The 24,865-nt window shown below is 39.5% G+C and overlaps 4 protein-coding genes across 7 annotated transcripts in view; 2 read left to right on the top strand and 2 right to left on the bottom strand.

The window, feature by feature from the left end:
- LOC121891932 (nectin-2-like) overlaps positions 1-24,865 on the top strand; it is a 933,424-nt gene that overhangs the window by 639,009 nt on the left and 269,550 nt on the right. The window lies entirely within an intron of this gene.
- Positions 554-8,186, bottom strand: LOC121891952 (G-protein coupled bile acid receptor 1-like). 3 transcript variants are annotated; one of them, XM_042404671.1, is made up of 4 exons: positions 7,532-8,186; positions 6,639-7,165; positions 6,354-6,464; positions 554-2,928 (listed from the first exon to the last, which is right to left on the bottom strand). In XM_042404671.1, the coding sequence occupies exon 4, from the start codon at positions 2,858-2,860 to the stop codon at positions 1,841-1,843; it is 1,020 nt and encodes a 339-aa protein (XP_042260605.1). In that variant the 5' UTR covers positions 2,861-2,928; positions 6,354-6,464; positions 6,639-7,165; positions 7,532-8,186; the 3' UTR covers positions 554-1,840. The 3 variants fall into 3 exon arrangements, with proteins under 3 accessions (XP_042260605.1, XP_042260606.1, XP_042260607.1); XM_042404672.1 differs by lacking the exons at positions 6,354-6,464; positions 6,639-7,165; positions 7,532-8,186 and adding an exon at positions 5,056-5,311; XM_042404673.1 differs by lacking the exons at positions 6,354-6,464; positions 6,639-7,165; positions 7,532-8,186 and adding an exon at positions 3,140-3,161.
- On the bottom strand, positions 10,388-16,835 carry LOC121891944 (angio-associated, migratory cell protein). Its single transcript, XM_042404655.1, has 11 exons — positions 16,541-16,835; positions 15,907-16,050; positions 15,695-15,814; positions 14,703-14,842; positions 14,192-14,336; positions 13,940-14,023; positions 13,223-13,338; positions 12,919-13,013; positions 12,371-12,461; positions 11,778-11,932; positions 10,388-11,113 (listed from the first exon to the last, which is right to left on the bottom strand). Exons 1-11 carry the CDS (start codon positions 16,629-16,631, stop codon positions 11,038-11,040), a joined length of 1,257 nt encoding a protein of 418 aa, XP_042260589.1. The 5' UTR covers positions 16,632-16,835; the 3' UTR covers positions 10,388-11,037.
- The window catches only part of LOC121891924 (histone deacetylase 4-like), a 69,132-nt gene continuing 61,184 nt past the window's right edge, over positions 16,918-24,865 (top strand). For both annotated transcript variants that reach the window (XM_042404601.1, XM_042404599.1), the window contains exons 1-2: positions 16,918-16,948; positions 24,674-24,763. The gene's annotated coding sequence lies outside the window, so the exon portion shown is untranslated. The remainder of the gene's footprint in view (positions 16,949-24,673; positions 24,764-24,865) is intronic.

The raw sequence follows: 24,865 nt of genomic DNA, 5'->3' as shown, positions 1-24,865 counted from the left end.
AAGCTTTAAAGATGCTGGAACACACGTTTTGTTTTGTTGTTCTGTTTCCCCTATGTTTCCCTTCTTTATCCAAAGCTAAGCTAACAGGCTGCTGGCTCCAGCTACATATTTATCATACAGATGTGAGAGTGGTTTCGTGGGCACCATGTGTTTGTTAGATTATAAGACAAGAGGCTAACTACTTGATGAAGATAGCAGTCAGTCATTAGCAGAGGAGCTGGAGCCCAACAGTCTCATCATGTCTTAATTTTTCCCTTCTGGTTCTCCTCTATCTTCCCGAACACAATATTCCGATGTGGAAAACACACTGGAACATGGTGTTAACAAGGCAATATAGACAAAAGACATAGAGTCGTTGTACGCTGTCCCCATGACAATGTCCCATCTCTCCTAATGTCTCGTAACAGTTTAGAGCTCGTTTGCTGTTTAATTTGATTAAAGTCTGCTTTTCCTCCTCAGCCCGCCTTCACTCTTGTGGTCTCATTTCCACCCACTTATGTACTCACTGCACATTTAAAGTCACATTTTGATTGGGGCAATAAATAGCACAACATATATTCTGTGTTTATTCAAGCCTCAAATAAAAATCTCATTTCCATGGAGAGGATCTTTACAGCAAAGACAACTTTTAGTCTTCAAATACAAGTATTTTGAAGTTTCCCTAAAACACAAGCACACTTTTACAGTATTTCACATTCCTGTTACATTTATTCATATATCCAAAATCTTTGTAGATTTTTTTTCCCAACTTTAAACAGATTCCCTATTTTCCAGCATGCAAATACGGCTTACGGCTAATGTTTCCTCCTTGTGTGCTCTCGCTGAAGCCCTAATTTTCCCGTGTCTTGCAGATGATTTATGGACTGTGATACATCCTTCTCCCCTCTTCAGCTCACATACCAGTATATAGATAAACACTGCTGAGGAAAGTAGGAATAAACACTGCAGGCAGGGGGTGACAGATGGAGAAACTCTGCAACTGGCTAAATTGATGTTCAGAGCAGGCAGCACAAAAAGAAACAGGGATATACTATTCATCTTTGAGCTATATTCCGCTGATAAGTTTTTCGTAAACCTTACGTCATAATGTTTATCATAGGAAGAATTAGGTTCCAGCTTTCAAAGGAAGCCTTCTTCATGACACATATTAACGGTGTGGCTCTGGGTCAGTTGGCTCACCCGATCATACCAAAATATCTCAACGACTATCAGATTTATTGCCATGAATTTTTGTATAAACATTAATGGTTCCCAGAGGATGAACCCTACTGACTTTAGTTGTCCCTTGACTTCTCCTCTAGCACCACAATGAGGTTGACATTTCTGTTTTTTCGCGAAATGTCTTGACAGCTATTGGATGGATTACCATGAAATTTTGTACACACATTAATGTTGCCCTCGGGATGAAGTGTAATATCTTTTGTAATCTCTTAACCTTTCATAGTCAAATAATTTGATTTATGACTAAATACCTGCAAAACTAATGATATTCCCATCAGCCTCATGCTGTACTTTGTCTAATTAGCAGGCCTGTAGACTCTTGTTTGAGACAATATTTGGCTTTAAAGTTGTCCTGTAAACAGCACAAGTCCACATTTTTTCAATTATGTCTGCAGATACAGTAAAATTGTCAGATAAATTATGCAAATGTAGCGATAAACAGAGAGCTGCATTGAAAAATTATGAAAAACAGTGAGGTGGCGGTAAAACATTGATAAATAAACTGTGAGAGAAATCAATGCAAATCTTTCTTCATGGTGGCCTTAGTCAATATTGACATGCAGTCCATCCAGCTGCATTATTTCCTGCTGATTCATCTTCATAAATGTTCAGATTCATTTTAGACTGCAACCTCGTCTGATCCCTGTGTCCTTCGCCTCCACCTGTCTCTGAGTTTCTGCAGAAGTTTGCGTGCAGGCTCCGTGTACTGCCTGTTCGCGAGGCCGAGCACCAGCGGCACCACAGCCATGCTTCCAATACCGGTGCAAGAGAGCACGATGTGAGTGGTGGAGCTCCACTTGGTGTCACTTATCAGGAAGGCTATGCAGACATGCATGTAAATGAGATAGGGAACCCAGCATGCGAGAAACGTTAGTGACACGGCCACTACGCAGCGAGTGTACCGCAGGTTCAGCCTGTGCTCCCGGTCTGAGGCCTGACTTCCCCGCTCCACAGAACGATGGAGACGACAAATGTCCTTCAGCTGGCCACGGGTGATCCACAGAACGCGGCCAGTCATACCAGCGATGGTGAGAATCGCAGGTAAGACGAGTCCATACACCTCCAAGTAGATGAAAGCATTGGGGAACACTCGCCTGTACGAGCAGCAGGTGGTACTGTTTGTTGAACAGTTTGAAAATGTTTGGCCATTTTCACAACAGCTGTTCCAATCTGGCCCTGTCCAGTTATTCCACCCAAAAGCAGGTAGTGATGCGTATAAAAGTGGTGGCGCCCACACCACAAGCAACGCTAGAGGAAAACTGCGATGCATCCACAAGTTACTGTAATGAAGGGGGTCAACAATGCAAATGTAGCGCTCATAGTGGACCATTACCAGGTTGAGAAGGAACGCCAGGAAGAGGAAGTTTGGGAAGATGTGAGCCCCAAGGCAAGAAGTAAAACTTAACTCCCGGTTCAGACCCATCAACGGTATAAAAGGGAGTGCCATGCCCGTGCACAAATCAGCCACTAATAGGCTGAGGAAGAAGTAGTTGGGCGTGTTGTGGAGCTGGCGGTTCCAGGCGATGCCAAAGATGATGAAGAGGTTGGACAGGATGATGGAGGTCGAAAGTGGTATGGTGATGGCGTAGATGAGCTGCCGCTCCTCGGAGAACAGAGTGTGGGAGTTGTTGCTGTCCATCGTTGGCGAAATCTGCAGACCCTCACCCAGTTGGAGCCTGACTCCTCTCCCATCAATGTACAGTTACCCTGCAGGGAGGGAGACAAGTTGTTAAAAAAGACATAGTTGGTGTCACAATGTGTATGTGTATGAGTAACAGTTAGATTCACGAGAGCCACATGTATTGTATCATTGATTTAAAAAGCTGTTTATTCAGCCTGCTGGTATGAGCCAGCTCTTTCAGTTATGGAAAGCTCTAGAAAGCCAGTTTAGAAGTTACATTCAGGAACATTTAACAACATTTAGTTTAAGCAACGTGACCCTCCAGAGCTCAAGAGTCAGCTCAAGTCTTGGCATGCAACCTACTAACTATTATGGTGAAATAAAGACAGCAAAACATTCATCATTGGAATAAAAGGAACATGGTGCCAAGTAGAGTGTGATGTTAAACCATAAAAAGACAAAGTATTTGTTTGATATTTTGACCAGATTTCAGACAACTTTCCATAACATGGAGATGAAGAATTATTAGGTTTTAGAAAAACGTGTATCTCACTGCATCTTAGGGGATGAGAAGGAAGTCAGTGTCCAGTACCCAGAGGAAAACCAAAATGACCAGAGTGCAGTTACAAACGTGTTTAGGAGAGGAAAGCCTTATTCAACAGATGGAAAAGATGGAAGTGGGTAAAAATGGGAGGGGAAATGAAGGAAAATGCCAGGAACTTCAAGTATGGGTAGACAGAGATACTCTTTTTTTTTCAATGTAGTAATACACTTTGTTTCTGTATCCATGTTGAATGTTTATTTACATTTTTACTGGTAAAAGTTGACAGATCACACAAGCTAAGATTGTGTAAAATCAAACCCTCCCTTGCAATAGTTCATCTTAAGCAACAAACAGGAAGTATTTCAATATTGCGATCATTTTCCAAGGTAAAAATACATATTTTCATTAGCTCTGGTACTTTAAATACTTTCCACCAAAAGGTAGCAGTACCAAAAGTGTAGCATTGCTTTTGATTTTGAAGAATCACACGTTGCATGTTACAAATACTGTAGTTGACAATATTCTTTCAACAAGAACCTGGTTCTTTTTACATGAAAATGACCATTTTCCTCTTCTTTTCTCTATCAAACTGTAAAAAAAGCACCATACAGAATGTTAAATGGGCTTCTATGGTTATATTGACTTGTATTCTTGTGCATTTTCTCTTTGAAATCTTTATGTGTGAAAATGAAACTTGCCACAACCAGTAAGGACAACAATAGAAAGAACAATTATAACACTGTAACCTGCAGCCTTTCTAATTTCTCTTTACCGGTGAGACAAATTTAACCCCTTTGCTAACAGCCGAGATAAGAGCACGTGTTAATGGTCGTGAGGCCACTGTCATTCAATAATTCATTGGCTGGGACTCTGGAGTTACACTTCCTTTGTATCTATTATATTTTAGAAAGTGATATGTGTAATGAAGATAATTTAACACTCTCTTACGAAACACACCAGTTTATGGTGAGGGGAAATGTGTGCAGATTCTCACAGTGAACGACAATAAACCACATATTACATATTACACTTAGTTTTATGTCTATATGCTTTGTGATATTCTTTATTATGACCTCTCTGATTATGTCAGTGTAAGTGCTTTATAACAGACGTTTAGCCTAACCCTTCAAAGCAGGAGCAATGCCTGCAGCTGTGCAACAATTGTTTTCATACAAAAGTGACTACTGAATATGATAATGACATTGAAAATATATATGGTTGCATGCCAGTATTTACAATGTCCACATATATGCAAGCAAGCAAACTCAATCATGTGTTTTATAGCATCAAAGTCCTGTTACGGCTACAGCAAATACTGTCTTTAAAAGGAGAATACACACAGTGAAATTCTGTTTTGAACAATACCTAATTCATTTTATACTTTCTGTCCGGTCATGGATTTATCTGAAAATTCTTTTTTTTCTGACATGTATTTTAAAACCATTTTTCCAGAACTTTTCTCTAATAAGAGGCGTTTGTAAAAGGAGCCACAGTTTCTGGTGATATACAATACAAATAGTTAAAATAATTTGTAATCCAGCAATCTAAAAGTATGTAATGTAGAAACTAATGTCATAAAGTATCAATAATATAATTAAAAACACAATGATCTCTTGCGTAATATGAACTTTTTAAAACAAAAGGTAACAAAAATGGTAAGACTTTTTACCTTTTGGGGATGAACAGTCCACTCATGTATTGTTTAAAAGCGGAAATTCAATTAAAATACAGTTTCTTATCACGCTCCTGACAACTTCGAGCTTGTTTTCCTGCATATCATATCCACAAGATGCAGTCCCCACCATGAACTTCTTCTTTATGCTTTCAGATCCTTTCAGCCACAGCAGTCTTTTCAAAACCTCACCACAGACGATGAGAGAGCAGCTCTTCGCTGGTACTTTAAAGGGGAAGTGCGCACTAAAGGAGGAGGGGGCAGCAATTATACAGTATCTCTGGGTTGTTTTATTTTTTTTTTTGAGCGGAGTCACTGGTCACGCTGAGGAAAACCCTTGACCTACTAACGTTTTTTTTTGCAGTCCTTCTACTTTCTTTCCTCAATCAGCGCCTTGCAGGGGTTTTTTTTTCTCTGTTGTCCAAGACTGCAGTACACGTCCATGAATGGAAGAGGACGCAAAGCTGTTATCGTTGCAGCTTGAAGATGATAAGAACATTCCAGGGTAACATCAGTAGTTATGGCATGTGGTTTGGTTTCACACCCACCATGACAGCCCCCAGATACTTCAAGACAGCTTGTGCAACATGTATCAGAGATTATCTACAACTAAAAGCTCAGCTAGAGAATCTAGTGATCTGCATTTTAAGCATTTTAATCATTTTAAACATCTATTTTTTTTTATATTTTCTCCTTTGTTTCACATTTACAATACATGAAAGAGTGCCTAACATTGAGCAACATACAGTATACTCTCAATAATCCTCAAGGGAGTTTATACAAGCCTTTTTTAAAATCCTTCTCAAGTGACTAATTCTCTTCCCGAAGCTGCACAGACACTACTTTCTTTAGAAATGAAAACAAAAATATGAGTCAAACCTTATCTATGCACTTTATATCCTAAAAATTTGAGTTTTCAAGACTGCTGCATTTTAAGAGTTGCCAAACTAAATAATGTTGTGGTACCTACAATGACAATAAAATATCTTATGTCTTATTGAATATAGGCCAATTTTATGATGGTGATGGTCTGAAAGATGGCTGCATTAGTGAAATGCAAAGGAATTGGGTTACATTTGGTCAACAAGACAATTTGGGTTTTCTGTCGTGTACCTTGTCAACAGAAAATTAGAAAACACAATACAATGTAGGAACTATAGGAGGTGCAGCGCAATTTACAAGTCTATCAATTTTCTGGAAAGTAAACCTTTATTTGGGTTGTTAGCACTTTGTTGAAATAGTTAGCTCTCGCCTCCAGTGGTTACCAGAAGCTCTTTTAAGGATAAGTTCTGTACCTCCAGTTGAGCTTTACCCCATTTATGTTCAGCCTGTCTCAACATTCACGTATCACAGCACAGATTCCATCTCTCATCCACAGAAAGTGATTCCCGCATTTAAAGTGTTGCCTGTTGAGGGAACAATTCAACATTTCGGGTGAAAAAATTGTTTATCTTTTTCTTTCGAAGATGAGATAGTTGATAATACTATTAAGTATTAAGCTGAAGCCAGGTGGCGATAAGGTTAGCTTAGCATAATGACTTGAAGCAATTAGGCTGGCTGTCAAAAATTTAAAAATATACCTATCGACTCCATGAAAGTGAACTAATAATCACGTTCTTGTTTGTTTAATCCTACATAAACAGTAAAGTAAAAACAAAAAGTTGTGGTTTTATGTGGAGTTATATGCTAACGCTAACTATTCCTTGCCAACATCTTGGCCCAGTGATTAGCTCCAGGTAACAGCTCAGTACTTAGCACACAAACATAAATCTCAGCAAGAAACTGTACTGAGACTGTCAGCTGTACTCTAAGTAGGTTAAAACAAATGCTGAGATGTATTTGCTCCTTTTATTTGCCCCGGGACTGACCTAAACATATACATGCAACAGTGTGTATGTCTGGATTCATAACAGCTGTCACACCCGTCTCATATTTAAACACAGCATTGGATGGAAAGGCGGGTGGTGACCTGTTCTGTTAGCCAAACACGGAAGACTCCTTCACTGATAGTTTGAAGCAGAGCTGGTGCTGGTAGAGATGGACGAGCTCCAGTCAGATAATGGTTTTAAACATAACGTTCCTGAGCCTGGACTCATCCGGGAAGACACTACACAGGGAGGACAAGCTGGACATGAAACCACAACATCTTCACATTACAAAGCAGGAGATGGAGCATCTTGGCTTTCCTGGAACACCGGGGCCAACACAACAATTAATCAATGATATCATCATGATTTTTTTATACACGGTCGGAAAATAGAAAGTGATACGATTAATTAAAGGTGCACAAAGTCATCTCGGCTCGCTGGTAGATCAGAGCATTGTTGCTAAAGTGAGTGATACCACTTCCTTTCTCAATAGATGAGACCAGAAGTGTGTTTTAAAGCCACAAATTAGTAAAAATCCTACATATTTTCCCTTTAAATAAAATTTCGGTGCAAGTTTTTGCAAATGTTGAACAAAAATTTTTTACCTGGCTCGATTTTTATAAAACAGATGTATTTTTAATGGATTTGTCACTTGCCTCCTCTTCCTCCAGACATGTTTACCTTGGCACCAGCACCTGTCTCTCTGCGTCGCCCGCAGACAATATGAGCTGCAATTTAATAGATCAGGCGTCTGGGCCCCGTCAAGGTTGATACCTTTAAAAGTGATAATCCTACTGGTCACTCTGAGCCTTTGTCTTCACACAGACTGACCTTTGAGGCCAAACACACCACAGTGACGGATGAGGAAAATATCTTGCTGCCACTGAACACACCACGTCACAGGTGTAACACGTGAGCGTATTTATAATCTGAACATGAAACTAAATACGCTATCGGACGAAACAATGCCTTTAAAAATACACAAACTCTTCGTGCAAGCGTTTCATTGCCTGCCTGTGTGGATGAGTTATGCGTGTACACACCTACAAAACAAGACATGTACAATGACTCCAAGAGCTGAGAATACAGGTACAAGGAAGAAGCACTTGTGCACAGGATACTGATTGACAGTTGTTTTTCCTCATAGTGAAGGACAGTCGAACGGAAAGGAGGGAGCAGAAGATGTCGGAAAAACAATATAGGTTAAGAGGCAGACTAGGCTTTGGCCTTGAAACAAGACTTTTTGAGTGGTTTGCAAATAAATAAAAAAGATAGCGCTCCATTAGCTCATGTAGTAAATATTAAAAGAGTTGGTGAAGTGGTGTAAAGAGGAGGTGGGAGGAGTGATGTTCGGAAGCCGTATATTACACTGAATCACAGGCAGTTTCCTTTCTGGTCAGATGTTTTGGCCAAGTCTGGTCTTTATCAGGGTTTGGGTAACCAATCAAGGCTCTGACTGCCCTCTATATCTCATAACTACTTATATATAACCATGAGTAAGTGCTGATGTGTTTTTTCCATGAGAAACAAACCCATTTAAAGTGCAATAATCATTTAACAGGATCCTTGCACACGCACAAATGTATATGTTAGCAAGAAGAAATCCCACGCACATACATTAATATGAACATTCAACCTCCTTCTGGCACGTTGGCCTGTATTAAAGTACTGACGTAGCAACACGCAATGCAGTGTCTGGTGGACTAATGTATTTCCTGATTATAGGAAATATGGGTCAGGGCAGTCAAATATTTGCACGGCTGATAACATCCACCTGTTTTGTAGAAAGTGTAATTGTTAGACAGAGTTACATATAGACTGAGGTGATTGTAATGTATATATTTGACACTTTTCATGATCAAAATTTTGGTTTGGTCTGGTGTTTTTCCTCAGGAGCACTCTTTAGATGACAATTAGTTATCTATTTGACATAACTGACCAATTGATAATGTAGGTAGGTACATAAAGTATGTAGAGTGATATGTAACCATTAATCTTATTTATGTATGTCATTACACAAAAAAAGAGATTTAAATAAAAATTCTTAAATCATATTGAATAAATCTATTTATATATTTATATATATATATATTATATACACATTTATAAATACCATTTTGGAGGGGTGATCCTTTTAGTAAGGGGTTCATGGACATGCCATCTTTTTTATTAATCCCTGTATTTATTGCACAATTAAATATTAATCAATAAAGTGTCTCTTTGACCATAAACAAAAAACATTGCCTCTAAAACTTATATGGAAACTGACAAAAGGGTAAGTTATCAGACAATTTCAAAATATTGATTACATTCATGATACTGTTCATTAAATAATTAAAATGAGGTGTTAAAAGACATATAAAGTGTTTATACTTTTTCTTTGACATTCTATTGATAAAATTTATTTTCCTCTTCTGTTTGTCTTTAACCAGCTCACTTTATTTTCCAACTACATAATTTTCCTTTATTTCTTTATGAATACTGGATCTCCGCACACATTTAATCATTTATCCAATCTTTTTTTTTTACTGCATTTTGTCAATTTTGGGCCTCCGTACACTGGCGTCAGGCGCCTTGGCCAAGATAAAATACACATATGTAACATCTTAAGCATTGTTTGTGAGTCTGTATATGACTGTGAAACTCAATAATACCATGAAAAAGAAGAATTTCAGTTAAAAACTTTACCATGGAATAAATGTTTCTAAGCCTGGCAGCAAACCAGAGCAGAGGACAGACTGGACTATTGTTTTCCTGACATGATCATGTTAAAATATGGCTCTGGTTGGTCCCACGGTTGGCTTTGGTGCCAGGCAGACCTACTTCTGCTTCACATGGCAGCAAGACAGAAAGGCAGCATTCTTATTTAGGATCCATCCATTTTAAAGTTTTACTTACTACCCATTATATGATAAAAAAAAAAAAAAACAACTAAACTATATAAGGTGTTAAAAGGTGCGTTTCTGCAGGACAAAGACTTCAGAAAATTATTCTGGCTTCACTTCAACAAGTACAAAACAGGATAAAGTACAAACTTGGATTAAAGTCAACCACTTAGACTGTCTTCACCACTTTCACAATCACAAATTTTTTCCTTTAATCATATCTACGTGGTATTTTTTGGAAGTTCTATTTCCTTAAGGGTCCTGTCATCTCCACATTGACTCAACTTTACTCACATCTGATAAGAATGGATCTGAATAAACTACAGTCTAAACAAGCCAAAAGACCTTTAAACTCAGAAAGATGTTACAGTAGGTTGCATCTTTTTCTCAGGCCTCCACGTCATCGTGACACACAAAACGACCACTTTTTTTTCTTCAAGTATGAGCTTACTGCTCTATGATGCATCTATATCTTATCGGAACCGATAAACACTGGCAAAAATAGATGAAAACATAAACTTCTCAGATGCAGATGAGATTTAACTGTTTTAAGAGGCAGGAATCAAAGATAAGACAGACTGAAAATGATTTTAATGGTTACCAAGAAGAAAGTATATTACTTATCATATTGTATTTACATTAAAATTTGGCGAGATAACTCAGTCTCAGAGCTGGAAGACCACACGCACACCCTCGGGGGAGAAATTTTGCAAACAAAACTCCAATTATGGAAAAAAAAAAGATGATGTAGACCAAAGGAAAATCCCCTTTTTAATTACTGTTTCATCTCTAAGTAGTGGAGGACAGAACATTAAAAGAACATTAAAAAGGGATGTCAAAGGCAGGACACACATAATGCATCACTCTTTGAATTTCACTTTGTTTAGTCTCTCATGGATTCTTGCATATGAGTGTAACTCGAATAAAGTAATGAGGAACAGCTTGTTATAAAGGATGGTGTAGACAAGAAGATCTGTATTGGTCATTCAAACCAGACCAAAAAACTCTTTCTCAGCTACTTTAGTTGCACCAATTAAGCTACACCGAGCACAGCTGAAGCCTGTCAGATAAGATGGTAACACCACACATCATATTAAAATCCTGAGGAGAAGGAGAAAGTGCTCTCTTGTGTCAGAGAACAAAAAGTCTGATCATCAAATGTCTTTTGCTATATTTCCTGAAATGTCTCCTCTCCGTCTCCTTTTCTTCCCGCTCTCTCCTGCTCTTTACCGATCGGGCCTTTGGAGGCAGAAGACTTTCGACTGGTTGTCTCCTGAGGCGGTTACAGCGAGGGACGCTTCCCTGGAAGAGAGACGAGGACAAAGTCAAGTCAGAGGTCAAGTTAAGGGATGGGCAACAATATCAGGACAATACGGTATATTTACATGTAACAAAGTTGTGAGAAAGACAAGATCTCAGGTGGCTTTAATGACTAAAATGATACTAACTAGTGCTGCACCAACAAATATTTTCATTATCAATTAATCTGTCAATTGTTTGGTCTAAAAAAACATGAGAAAATAGTGAAAAATGCTCATTTTATTACATTCAAATGTCATTTTTTTGACCAACAATCCAAAAGTTACTGATCATATATGACAAAGAAGAGCATCAAATTCTCACATTTGAAAAGCTGGAACCAACAAAAGTTTGGCTTTTATTCATAAAAAATGACTACAGTGGTTAATATATTTTTATTTGATATATTTTCTGTTTCTGGACTACTTGTTTAATAGATTTATTAGCAGATGGAAGACCTAAGGAGGCAGACTCATGCTGGCTGACACCATCAGCACACTTAAAGTGTATTTACATACAGATCTGATGTAGAAATGAATGAATGCTAGTTTTTCTCTGTTTCTATATTCAAATAAGGCAACAAAAACCATCTGGATGCTGCAAGTTCTAGTGTGACACCAACACTAACATGAGTTTAAAGCTGACTCGTGTTGTGGCGGAGTCCTACCTGTTGACGGTGAAGTCGAGGATCTCTGCGTTGTGGCCGTGGTACTCTGACACCATGTTGCCGGAGCGAGCGTCCCACAGGCGCAGCGCTCCGTCTAAACTGCAGGTGGACACCACGGAGGAAGACTCTTCCCACTGCAGGTGAACAATGCCCGCCTGGAGGAACACAGAGAGCAATTCCAGGTGAATAAACAAACTCTGGCAGCCAGCCTGGACGTCCTCCTCTACTTGGGAAACAAGTAGTCTGTCATTATATTTTATTACACCTGACTCATGGTTAACAGACAATAACTCCAGTTACAACAAAGGAAAAAATTATTCCTTAATTGGAATTTTCTCTTTCAGGTGTCCCTGCATGTATCTGTTGCACATAAGCAACTAGACCTCACAGATGACACTAATGTGGTTGCTAGGAGATTTATGAAACATCTGCGAAGCCTCCAAGCAAGTTAAGACAAGAGAGAATTCATGTATGGAAACTTTCCTGTGCTTTAAACAAATGTGGAACTAAATATACTGTATAACACCACACACAGACACACACACACACACACACACACACATAGGGACGCTCTCTCTCTGCAGGCTGGTTACCTCATGTTGGCACCTGTGCCTCAAGACTTGTGTGGAGACATCATATATGGCCAGAGTCCCGTCCAGGTAAGCTACAGCTATGAGAGGCAGGCTGCAAAATATGAGAGAGATGACAGGAGTTGAGGAGCTGAAGCAGAGCTGCGACACTCTGAAATGATATAATGTCAAACTAAAATCATCTTTATTGTAGATCTGCCCATCAGGACTTAAGTGAAATGAAGTTGTTTGTTGATTCACATTCATTTTAATTAATCTGAAGTAGCTGAGAGCGAAATTGCATATTTTGTCAGACTAAACTTTCAAAGGAATCCAATTTACAGTCACAGGAGGCAGAAAAAAAGCAGCAAATCCTCAAATTTGAGAAGCAGCAAATGTTTTTAGTTCAAATAACTGACATAATCAACTGATTATAAAATGATTCTTTCATCACTATTTACAGTAACATCCCACTGCTTCAAAATTAATACAGTTTAGCACCTGTATTCAACTTGGTTAGACTGCATGAAAAACTATTCTATGAATTAAAAAATATATTTATTCTCACTCACATGTTGCAGAATCCCACAGACTCAACAGAGTTGGATTCTTCATCGTCGTTCGATCCTTTGGCTACGCCTCCATCCACACAGAAAGCTCCGACCACCTTCACACACACACACACACACACACACACACACACACACAGATGACAAAAAAAAAAGAAAAAAAGATTGAAAGCTACCGAAGAACACTTTAGTCTTACAAAGAATACAAAACCAACAGGATATGGTTTACGAGTCACATGACCGTCACTACACTAGGCTTCTTTTTCTCGTTCATGTGTATCTGCTGTTGTGTTGTCATGGCGCCCACCTTGCCCGTTGCCGTGTTAATGAGTTTGGCGCAGCCGTCCACTGACCCCGTCAGCACCAGAGAGCCGTCCTTGTTGCACGCCAGACAGGTCAGCGCCCCCTTGTGTCCGTCCTGACCTGCCGAAACGTGAAACGACGCGCGTTTTCTCAATTCTTATCCTTTTATCAGAATTCGTGCAGAGCAGAAATTTTAGCTTGTGTCCGTTTTGTCTTTGTACATCTCAATTATTTGCACCAAATCACCAAAAGTGGAATGGAAACATTAGTTTCCACTGATTGTATTTTTGTTGCTGTTGCCTGTTTTATTGGGTTGTAACTGCATTTTATTAATGTCAGATACTTTTATAGTTTCCCTTATTGCCTTTTATTTACTGTTGTCGTCTATTTGTATATAACTTTGTCACTATAGTGAGAGAGGCGGTTTCCATAAAGCTGCTGTTTATATTCCTTTTATTTAAAATGTAAACTAAAATCAGCCCATTACTCAATGACCTCTTCGTTTTGCTATGTCATCCCCTTACATGGCAGAATAACTTTCCCGCTGTGGTTGAAACAGACCAAATAACATCAGATGTTTTCCAGTGAATCACTCCAACACGCACTTCCCTTGAAAGCAGAAATCTCCTCGTTGTCTTGCCTCAGCTCTTTTATGAATGTGATCTCTCTACAAGTTCTCTCCCTCCAAAATTTAAAAGGTAACTTGAGAGCCGCCACTCACCTTTAATGACGTGGATAGCATTGCCCTGCTTCAAATCCCACACGCGCACTGTTCCGTCCTCATAACCCACCACAGCCCGTTTACCTGGAGATGAATGATGAAATATACACGTTAAAGGACTTGTTTTGATCAACTTCTCTCTAGATCTGTTTTAAAATGTGTCTCTTTAAATGTTTTACTACTTTTGAATATTCTAAAGCGTCTGATGACTCCATTTCAAAAAGGAAACGTCCTTTTCTTTTAGTCTCTTACCGTCGGGAAGGACTTTGCCACGGGTGGCCTGGCATGCAGAGCTCTGGAAGGTTTTACAGTCTCCTGAGGGGATCTTCCACATCCACACGTTGCCGTCGTCTGTTCCCGCCAGCAGCACCGGAGCACACGGATGCCACTCCAACCACTGCGGAGGAAGCCGGGCAGACAACCACCAATTAATTATTTTTCCTCTACCTTCCACTGCAGTTTACACAGTTTGTTACTTTTACCGAGCAGCCCTTATTAATGCTATTATGGGGTTGTGTGCCTTGCTAAAGGGCAACTCAGCAGCGGTGGTTGAGGAAGGGGGAGGAATGTCTGATCACTTACTTCCCTCTCACATGACCGCAAATTCTCAGCCTGAGCACTCATCCTCTCTTATTTCCTCATAAATACCTTCAACCCCAATAAAAACCCTTTACACAAGTGCTTACAGATGGAGAAACTGTAAACAAGACAAAATAATACACACTTTACATAAAATACACATTCTCCGCACTGAAACTTTTACCTCCAGATCGCCCACTTCGAAGGACCAGATCTCCTGTTTGGTCTCCACTTTCCAGACTTTAATCACGCCGCTCATGTCGCCCGAAGCCACCAGGGCGGAGTCGTGGCTGAACACGGCGCACGTCACAGAGTCTTTGTGGCCTGTGGAGGCAAAAATAAAAAAGGGTTGCAGCTAGAGATGAATTCACTGTCACACCTATGATTTCAGTTTGTAGTATCATGTATCTTAATGAGCTAAAAGCTACAGGAAGACAGCAAGACCACTTCCACCCCTGCGACGTTTGTGTTTATGTTCCTACCGCCTGGTTTCAGGAAGACAGGATGTAAACAAAAGGTGACATGGACTCACTTGTTAATTGAGTTTATCAGTAAAAAAATAGAGTTGTTCATGTTGTTCTGTTATGACTATTGAGGAAAAATAACTCATCGGTCTGTTTTCTGACAGAGAATTTTCGGTTCATTTTTTGCATTTCGTTCAGGTTATGATTTCTACGCTAACTAAATTTGATTGTTTTTACCTTTTACTCTCCGTTTTAGCCGTCTGTTTACACTAAGTTTGTATTTCTGACACTCAGATTGGGGCATTTTCAAAAAAGAATCTCAAGGCAGATGAATCTAAAAAAAAAAAAAGGGCCTGGTGTTTTAGTATAGATGAGGAAAAGGGAGCTTTTGGGCTATGTAGCAGTAGAGTAAAGACATTTTTATGATTAACAGGTAGGTTTTAGGAGCAATCACAAAATGCTATTTTATAACTGATGTTCCTTTAACAACTGACAGAGAAAAGTAGTGCTGGTCTCTGTGTCTCACTGTTGACCAAAACTTTAGGCTGCAATGTGTTTTGAATCAAAACAGGACGATGAAATTGAGATTTAACCGTTTGCCTTTTGTTTCAGCATTTTTGTGCTTAACAAAAATGACTTTAACACCAGCGAGGGTTCATTTTCACTCATTAACAGCATCTCAGCTCTCAGCCTGCCTTTAATTAACACTCACCTGTGCACTCAAATAGAACCTCTCCGTCGCTCACCCTCCAAACGTACGCCTTATCGTCCTCTCCTCCTGTTACCGCCAGGGTGTTTGTGGCTGGATCCAAGTTCACACAAAACACAGAGCCTGGACAGACAAGCAGAGGATCAAATTAAACTTAACAGACTAAAAATGTGTCTGATGATAATAAAAGCACAAAGACAGAGGCAGGAAGCTACCGGTGTGTTTGGAGAAGGTGAGCTCGCTGTCATCTTGCTCTGCCTCTGCTTCCATATCGTCCTCCGTCTCCCAGCCCTCATCATCATCATCTGCGTTCTCAGGCTCTTCAAAGTCGACGTCCTCCAAGTTGTCAGCCAAATCATCTGTAAGTGGAAGAGGAAGTTTTAAAAAATGAGATTTTTTTTCAACTGAAAGCTTCCAAAATAGGTTTGATTGGGTTAGATTTGACTAATTTGGACAGTTGAAGCTTCATATTAGCTTCAGATAAACTTTTAAATACATTTTTGCACAGAGGGAGGACTGTGGATTTTGTCCCCCATCACTTACATTGTATGTGTATTATAAAGGGATCTTCTAATGATCAGTATGAACAGGAGAAATTATTTACAGAGAGAAAAACCCGTTCAGTGTTCATTTGTACACCTGCTTATTGTTATAAGACACTCTTGAAAAATTGTGAACCTGTCCCTTAAAGGTAGTGAGGGTTTTTGAGGGCCTAAAGGTGTTTCGCCCCTAAACTACTAACAGAAATAGTGTAATTTCTTCTGTGACATAAGGTAGTTTTGAATGTTTTATTACAGTTTAAAGGGTGTGTGATCAAATGGATCAAATGGTTAACACTTTTCTACCCACCGGGACCAGGCTCCGTGTCGTTTAGGTCGATAACCTCAATAATTTCCTCATCTCCGTGGATGTCAATCGCATTTTCCTCCGTGTTATCCATACTGTTAGCACGCTGAAAGCTAGTAAAACAACCGAAAAGTAACGTTAAGCGAGCTGGTAAAGCTAGCTACTACTTTTAGCTACGCACAGACTCGTAACGTATTTAAAGCTACACTTTCGCTAATAAACGTTATGTGAATTTAGATAAGCAATACTTAAATATCAAAATAACAGAGTCCCCATGTTTTCTTCACATGTTTCGGCGACTGGAGAGACAGGCGCAGATTGATGACGACATAAACCGTCAGCGTTCGTTTACGTCTTTGTCCACAAGATGGCGGAGTTGTAAAGAATGAAAACATGAGAGAGGCCTCAGAGGTGAGTTATGAAGCTGTCTCAACAGTTTACTGTCTTCACCCTTCGCATTAACATTTTCATTAATACTTATGATAATAAGACTAATACATTTTATTCATAGAGCGCTTTTCTAGGTATTCAAATAGCATGATAATACTAATACAAAACTACTACTACCACCAGTGGTGGAAAGTAACTAAGTACATTTACTCCAGTACTGTGCTTAAGTAACGTTACATTTTTGAGGTACTTGTACTTTACTTGAGTATTTCCATTTTGTGCTACTTTATACTTCCACTGAACTACATTTCAGAGGAAAACGTTGTACTTTCTACTCCACTACATTTATTTGACAGCTTTAGTTTCAGATGAAGATTTGACACAATGTATAATATCACAAGCTTTTAAAATACAACACATTGCTAAAGATGAAACCAGTGGTTTCCAACCTTTTTGGCTTTTGACGTCTTACAAAAAGCAGTGTGTAGTCTGGGTCACATTTCAGATGTCTATGAGTTGTTAACAGCTCCACCAAATAGTGATTTTTCCCTCTAAACTTCTTACATGGTTTCATTTCAATAAATGTTCAAAAGATCCAATATTTCAGCAAAGATCAAAGATTAGAGAAAAAGTCCAAAAACTTTGTTTTTTCTTCTTTCCTCTCCTATTAATCATCTCACGACCCCTCAGGTTTATCTGGTGACCCTTTGGAGTCGATTTTTCATGCAGGACTTTTACTTGTAATGGAGTATTTTTACATTGCTGTATTGGTACTTTTACTTAAGTAAAGGAATCTGAATACTTATTCCACCACTGATCACAACTATAATACAGCTTATTCAAGTAATAAAATAGATTTAGATGTCGTAGCCATCATGATAGCCATCAGATTTACATGATATGTTCCAAGAGAAAACTTGAAACTTTACATATTATAGGTAAATACAGATAAATGGTACTATGGGATTATCCAAGGACTGTTGTATTTGTCCAGGTTAGTTTCAACTACTGGAAAACGAGCGTCACTGTCTACTTTCTATTTATTTTTTATAGTGTAACCGTCGATATCCCATTCACTTGCATGAGAAAGTGTTTCCAAACTTTTGACTGGCACAGTACCTCCTCCGGGCATCATTATGGAATACAGAAAAGTCTGACTACTAATAACAATAGTCAAGCAGCAGGAGAACCATGCAGAGAACGTGTTGCTTTTAACATTGTTTCTATTTTTGTGCCGTCAGGGTTTCGTCCAGCAGCGACCCAGGAAGCAAAAGTCCTTGCATGTGCACATTTTTCTTGTCCTCTTACTAACTCTTAAAATATCATCATGGTGTGTTCCTCATTGTGTGACTGTGATGCCATCTCTCTACTGCATGCCTTCTTGTTAACGCAGCCTTGTCTTTCACTCATTCACTATTCCCCTGCGTGATTAAGACTCAGCGGCCTCCTCTCTTCTCTGTAGCGAGTAGTAAATTGAGAGTTCAGACACGTATGAATCATCATCATTCTGCTTCAATGCTGACAGGTGTCACAAAACTGTAATTTACACGTCTGTTATTACAGAGGCAAAGGTGACGCGAGGCATAGTGGGATTTTGAACTAAAAATAGGGAACACGCCATAGACAGTTCAGTCCTCAGTCCATTGAGGAAGTTATTGAACTTAAATTGTTCAACTTAAACTTCAGCTTTATTAAATGGCCCAAAGGAAATTTGGTTTGCAGCACCAATCTAGTTGGAGATAAAATAAATAGAAAGATTAAGACAAATAAAGAGCTAAATAAAGTGCAGTTCTTGGTCAGATAAAGCTCAGGGGTGTACATTATGTCGCTGTGTTGCGTTAAGATATTCAACCCACAGGAATAAAAGAAAGTCTCAACTTCTCATGTGGTTTACAGGACAGCTAAGAATCAACTGAGCCTTACTGATAACTCTTTGAAAAGAAATGCCTTGAAACTGGGTTTGCTGCATCCTGATGGCCTTGCCAGTCAGTTTGAAGCAACCAAACCGAGCCCCAATATAGTAAATAAGAAAAGTTCAATGGTTGTGGAAGTGATACTGGGTTGTTTCCCTCTAACATCAGCGATTATGTCTTTGGTTTTATCCTCAAAATATACATATAACTCATTACACCAGTGATACGCAAATTGCGGCCTCCTAACAAACGCGGAAGTTTTTCTCTCTAGATTAGCTTCCAACAAACATTTACATGACTCTTCATGAATCCACTGTAGATAACAAGGCTCATGTAAATCCCAATGAATATGAGCTTGACAGATAGCCTAGTCTCATGTTTATGAGTCATTTTGTGACAAATTAGTATTAACATAAGCTGCCATTACTCTGTTTGCCCTCACTTACTGACGAATTATGACATCTGCTTGCAGATACAGCCCTAAAAACCATTGATAAATAATTTTTATTCTTGAACGAATTCAAAGAAACAATCAAAACATGTTAAAAACTGTGTTTTCATCATCGCCGACCTCTTCGTTAACGCCACGTCATCGACGACTTATCGGTGTTCAGACCAACGATGAGAGCATATTTCAACACACACCTGTCATCATAAGAGCTTTCGCCATGGGTCGTGTACAAGATTAAAAGAACAGCAGAAATATTACACTTCAGACACTCTAATAAAACGTCATAAAGAGTGATTTGAAGTTATTTTTATGTGTTTCAATGATATTTTGAAGTACTCCTTTCTGTCAAAGTTATGATTTTGTATTTTATATCTGCGGTTTGGCCGACAAAACGGATTCTCAGTTCGATCCTCTGCAGAACCTGCGGTGAAATCAGAGTTCCTCGTGTCTCCGACAAACTTGCTTCCACCCTGCTGGAGTGTCATTGAGCAAATATACAACGTAAATCCCTCCAAGATCATGGCCTGACCTTTGACCTTCTGGGGAAATTCGTTTATTGTCCGCAGTAAACCACAGGAATATCATTAGAAGCAGAGCAGCACTCGAAATGAGCTCTCCTCTCTTTCCGAATCTCTCCATCAAAAGTTCCCCCAGCCAGAGATATTTTATGAACACTTAACACAGTTTGTCTACTTCAAGTTTCTTGGTTGGGCTTTTATGTCTTCTTGCTATATGCTGCTGGCAGAGCTCTCGGACTGCATGCCCAAATAAGTTTTACTGGCTGCCTGGGCCCTCCATTTCAAGCCTTCCCCTGGAAAAATACAACCATCTCATGATGTGGTGAGATGTGGAAACATCAGGGTGTACGTTATTTAGTCGTTTTAAATCTGCAGTGAGTGAGAGATTTATAAACTCTCCGTTCAGTTATGTTGGAAGAAGCCGTTGAACTTTCACGCTGGAAACTTAGATGACATTAGTTACGACGCTGGTTGCCGCCGCTTTATTTCATCAATCTTTTTCTGCATTTTTTTTTTCCAGCCAAAGACTTCATTCAGCTCCTATTCACATAAGCCGCTAACATTGTTGAATTAATTGGGGGGAATATTAATGGGGGTTTTGGGACATTTACAGTGGGTAGCAGTTGATGTTGAAGGATGATGCAAATACTGATCCAAGAGCTGATATTTTCCCATGTAATTAAATTAACTCATTTTCATACCAAAACATGGCAAGAAGTCACTGTTTTCCCTAGAAACAGCAGTTAGACCATCATGAGACACTCAGATTCTCCACTGAAACCCAGACTTAGGAAATTCTTTCAGGCTTAGCAGCTCCTTAAGGCAATGTCGCTCATAAATAAATGTCAGAAAACATATAAACTGACTCGTCACATCAAAGATTAACAACATGACAGACCTAAGTCTCGGAAGGTGGATATGCGTGTTTAATCCTCCTCGGGAGTAACAGGAAAGTCCTTATAGCTGTGCAATAGAGATCGTGAGCCGGTGTTGACTTCAGAAAACATGTGATCCAGTCCCCCGAGCAACCGGGACATCCACCGGAGCATCAATCACCAGCTGAAAGGAAGTTATTTCACTTCTTTCGGTGATTAAGTTAGGCTTTTTTTTGTGAAAGGTTCTAAACAGATTTTTTCATAAGATTGGATTCACAGATAGTCGGGATTAGAAAGGATTTGACGAGGAACTGAATGTAAAAATCCAGCAGCGGTGAAAAGTTTGTTTACTCAAATACTACTCAGTTCAATTTTCAGTTTATTTTTCCATCTGACGCTACTTCAAACTTCTATTTTACTGCATTTCAGAGAGAAACGCTGTAGTTTTTATTCCTCTACATTTATTGGACAGCTATAGTTATTGGTTACTTTTTAAATTAAGATTTTAAATTTAAAAAAAAAACTATGAGAAGCTTATAAAATACAATATGGTGTTGAAGATTAAACCAGTAGTTTCCAACCTTTCTGGCTTGTGATCCCTTACAAAATAAAGGCAGCGTTTTGTTTGGCATCAAGTCCACCTTAAACTTCTCCGATTTTTTTTTTTTAATTTAAAAAAGCTTGTCATATAAAAGAGGTCAAATTATTTCACAATATTTAAGAAAATGAATACAAATGTGTGCTGCAGAAGTTTTTTTACTTCTTTCCTGCTCCATAAATCATTTGATGACCCTTGAGATCAATCTTGTGACCTTTTGGAGGGGGCCCAACCCTTAGGTTGAGAACCACCAGTCTAACTACCTAACTGTATAATCAGAGATGCTTTCAGTATATTTGGCTGATTATACTGGTGTACTTTGACTTTATTTGACTTTGAATGCAGAACTTTTACTTGTCATAGAGTATTTGTATGAGTCGAGCACATTTTCTACCACCAAACAATCAAAATCATGACTCTAACATAGACAGAGACTTTTTTGAAACTGTAGAAATGTCTTTGCAGGTTTTTAAAGATATGATCTTACAAACAGGCTGCAGGATTGTTGAGCGCTTGTGGAGGTTTTTTCTCTCGCGCCGAGTGCCTTCCCCCGGTTTGGTTTTGTCTAAGTCTTTTGAATCTGCCTATTTTTACCCAGACGCTCTGGAACAGCACATTGGGTGGGCTTTTTCTCTCTGCCGTCATCAAGACAGCGGAGACCAGGAGCAACCCGTCATAACAACATTTCTCGGTTTATCACTCCAGCAAGCTGGTTTATGTCTGAAAAAGCAGGACACTCAGGGGTGCTGTTACTTTATAGGAACACACACTGCCTGACCAGAACGTGGAAGCATATTCATCTATGTGTATGTGTGTGTGTGTGTGTGTACAGTACATGCACCTTTACACAAACACATACACACGCACACACACACACACACACAGTATCAGTAATAAGGCCTGGGAGCTGTTGCTGTGTGAGAGGTAATTACTCCATGCAGCTCAGCGAGGCTTTGATGGAAAGTTTTAGACTAACTGGCTCGACTGTAAGAAGCCTTGACTCTGCTTCTTTTTAACAAGAACTCTTTATGGCTCCTTTTGCTCTCTTTTCTCTCTTAAACGCTCCAGTTTCATGGCATCCTGGAAAGATTTTAGGTCTCATTTTTAAATATGAGCAAACAAGGAAAAGGCTTAATTCAGCTAATACCACTTATTTATGTTGGAAGCTTGTTGTTGTACGGTCCCGTCGCACGCCGTCAAACGTAAGATGTGTGTAAGGAGATGTTTTCTTTCTTGCTGGCAAAGCAACGTTTCTTTATGACGCTGAGGTCTGCCTGCTTTGTCTGCAAGCCGCGTCTGACTCATGTGGGACCGTGCTGGGTGAGACGACGGCTTCCCCTCTCAAACCACTAACAGCCAGTTGTGTGTGCGCACTGCAAGTGGTCTGGTCCACAGCCTGCGTGTGATGTGTCTGCTGTGGTAGCAGAGCGGTAGTTTGCGCAGGTCTTACACGCTCGCCCTGTTGACTTTCTAGCCTGATCGCTGCTCCTCTTCCAGCCGCCGGCCAAAAAAACACCATGTATTTTTGGAAACATCATTACTCAGGATCTTGTGTTTTTAGCCGGAGCCATGTAAGGCACTTTGGTTACAGATGCTTTTAAAGGAATCATGCTCCAAATAAGAACACTTAGTATAAACCTGAAGTGGAAGGAGGTGGTGGTTATTCTCTTAGATGCAAAACAGTTAAACTAACATAATCAGCGATTTGGCAAACCGAACGGGATGTTCAGTGAATTGCAAATGTACCGCTCTGGGCAATATAAACCGATCTAATCCTCTGCTTTGACATCACTGCTCTGGACACACTCACTCACACACATGCACGTATACACAGATTTGTGTGTTTTCTGCATGTCTGCGTCAGCAAAAGCTCATAGACAAACAATACAGATACAGACGTCCAGAACCGGAGCGTGCTCCCCGACAGCACCAGTATAAACTCTTGAGTTTTTGTTAAGAGTGCGCGTGACGGTGATGAACGTCTTTGTAAGGATGATAAGAAGACTGTTTATGTCCTTAAACAACTTTTGTCACTTATCTGTAAAGCATCATAGTTATCATGAAGTCTTCACATTAATACTTCTTTTATAGCCGTTTACTGCTTCCAGTTTGCTCCAAAAACAACAAATAGTGTAGCTAATGGTTTATAGCCCAGTGGGATGGTTCTTTCAGTCCAACACTTTGGTTTAGACTGAAATATTCAATAACTATCAGATCATTTGCTATGAGATTTTGTACAGACGTTCAGGATGATCCTTTAATTGTTCGTCTAGTGGCGTCATCGGCTCAAAATTTCAGTTTGTCCAATACTGTGACATATGGCCAAATACCTGCAACACTAAAGACATTCCCATCAGCCTCAGCTATAATATAATAATTGTATTTAGAGAGTATTTTTCAAACTATGTCCAAAGTTAGGAAATTCACAGGACATAAGCAGCATTAAGAACAATTGTCAGACATAAAACAATTAGTATTAGCATATAAGTATTGTATATCATGTTAAAAACAAATATACTCTTGATTAAAGGAATAAAACAATCAGCTCATTGCTGAGGAAGTCTATCAGCTGTTAAGAAAGTTCTTTCTCTAAAAGTGAGTTTGAAGACGAGATTAAATTCTTGGTGATGAAGGTTTTTGCAGACCTTTTCCAAAAACCGGAATCAACACTCAGATGAAGGTCCGCAGCCCGTACCGCGCAGCTCTGGAGGTTTTAGCCCTAAAGAGCTTACTCAAGCACAACAACATCAGAGATGCCTCCAAGACCCACCACCTTACGTAACCGATGCTCCGTAGTTCATCCACAGAAATTATAATCCTCTGTTGCTATGGATACGGCTGTCCCAACAGGCCTCCCTTGTACTCCAAAAGAGGAACGACCTCGATTAATGAATGCGAGTTGTAGCCGAGCGGCGCGAAGCTGGGACCGAGTTAAAAATAAAAAAAAAAAAGATCTTTTGACAGTAATGATAGTGGGTGATGGTGACAGAAGGAAGGTCAGGCAAGCGGCTGCCCTGCTGGAGTGCCCTTGAGCAAGATGATGAATTGCTGGCAGCCCCAGTGAGGTGGCTCCTGACCTCTGATCTCCCTGTAGAGGAGGAAGGTGAAGTGTAGAAACTGTTCTTTTTTTTCCTCTCAGATAATGAGGAAAAAATAAAAAATGATGATAATTGAACTATATGAATATTATAATGATGGTAGGAGATAAAATACCATAAAATAGGTTGCTGTAGGAGTAGTCTAGGGATATTATAATGACACTGACCTTTGACATCCTGGAAGATATGGGATTGAGACAGTGTAAGCAAACTCTCCACTTCAGCTATAACAAAAGAAAATATTACAAATAACGAAGAACTTCAGTCATGTTTCAACCGTTTCTTCTCTTCAGGCCCAGAATCCTTCCAAAATGCATCCGTGAACTTCAGTGAGCCGTCAAAGGAGCCTGAGGCCAGGAGAGGAGCTTTGTCTACCTGCACTGGTGAATAATAACACTGTCTCTGCCTGCAGTTGTAGCCTATATAGAAACTGGTTAGCATATTACAGTAATCAAGCTGGCTCAACCAGACAGTGTTGTTGCAGT

This window comes from Thunnus maccoyii, chromosome 24 (assembly GCF_910596095.1).
Source record: "Thunnus maccoyii chromosome 24, fThuMac1.1, whole genome shotgun sequence".
NCBI lineage: Eukaryota > Metazoa > Chordata > Actinopteri > Scombriformes > Scombridae > Thunnus > Thunnus maccoyii.
Note: the sequence above shows the minus strand (reverse complement) of the source record. Positions and strands in the feature narration are given on the sequence as shown.

Excerpts from the sequence above, each read along its gene's own strand:
- LOC121891952 (XM_042404671.1), bottom strand. The coding sequence starts at position 2,860 with ATGGACAGCAACAACTCCCACACTCTGTTCTCCGAGGAGCGGCAGCTC.
- LOC121891944 (XM_042404655.1), bottom strand. The coding sequence starts at position 16,631 with ATGGATAACACGGAGGAAAATGCGATTGACATCCACGGAGATGAGGAA. Across the intron at positions 15,815-15,906 it reads CACCTTCTCCAAACACACCG|GCTCTGTGTTTTGTGTGAAC; the intron begins GTAGCTTCCTGC and ends TTGTCTGTCCAG. Across the intron at positions 14,843-15,694 it reads GGTTCTATTTGAGTGCACAG|GCCACAAAGACTCTGTGACG; the intron begins GTGAGTGTTAAT and ends TTGCCTCCACAG.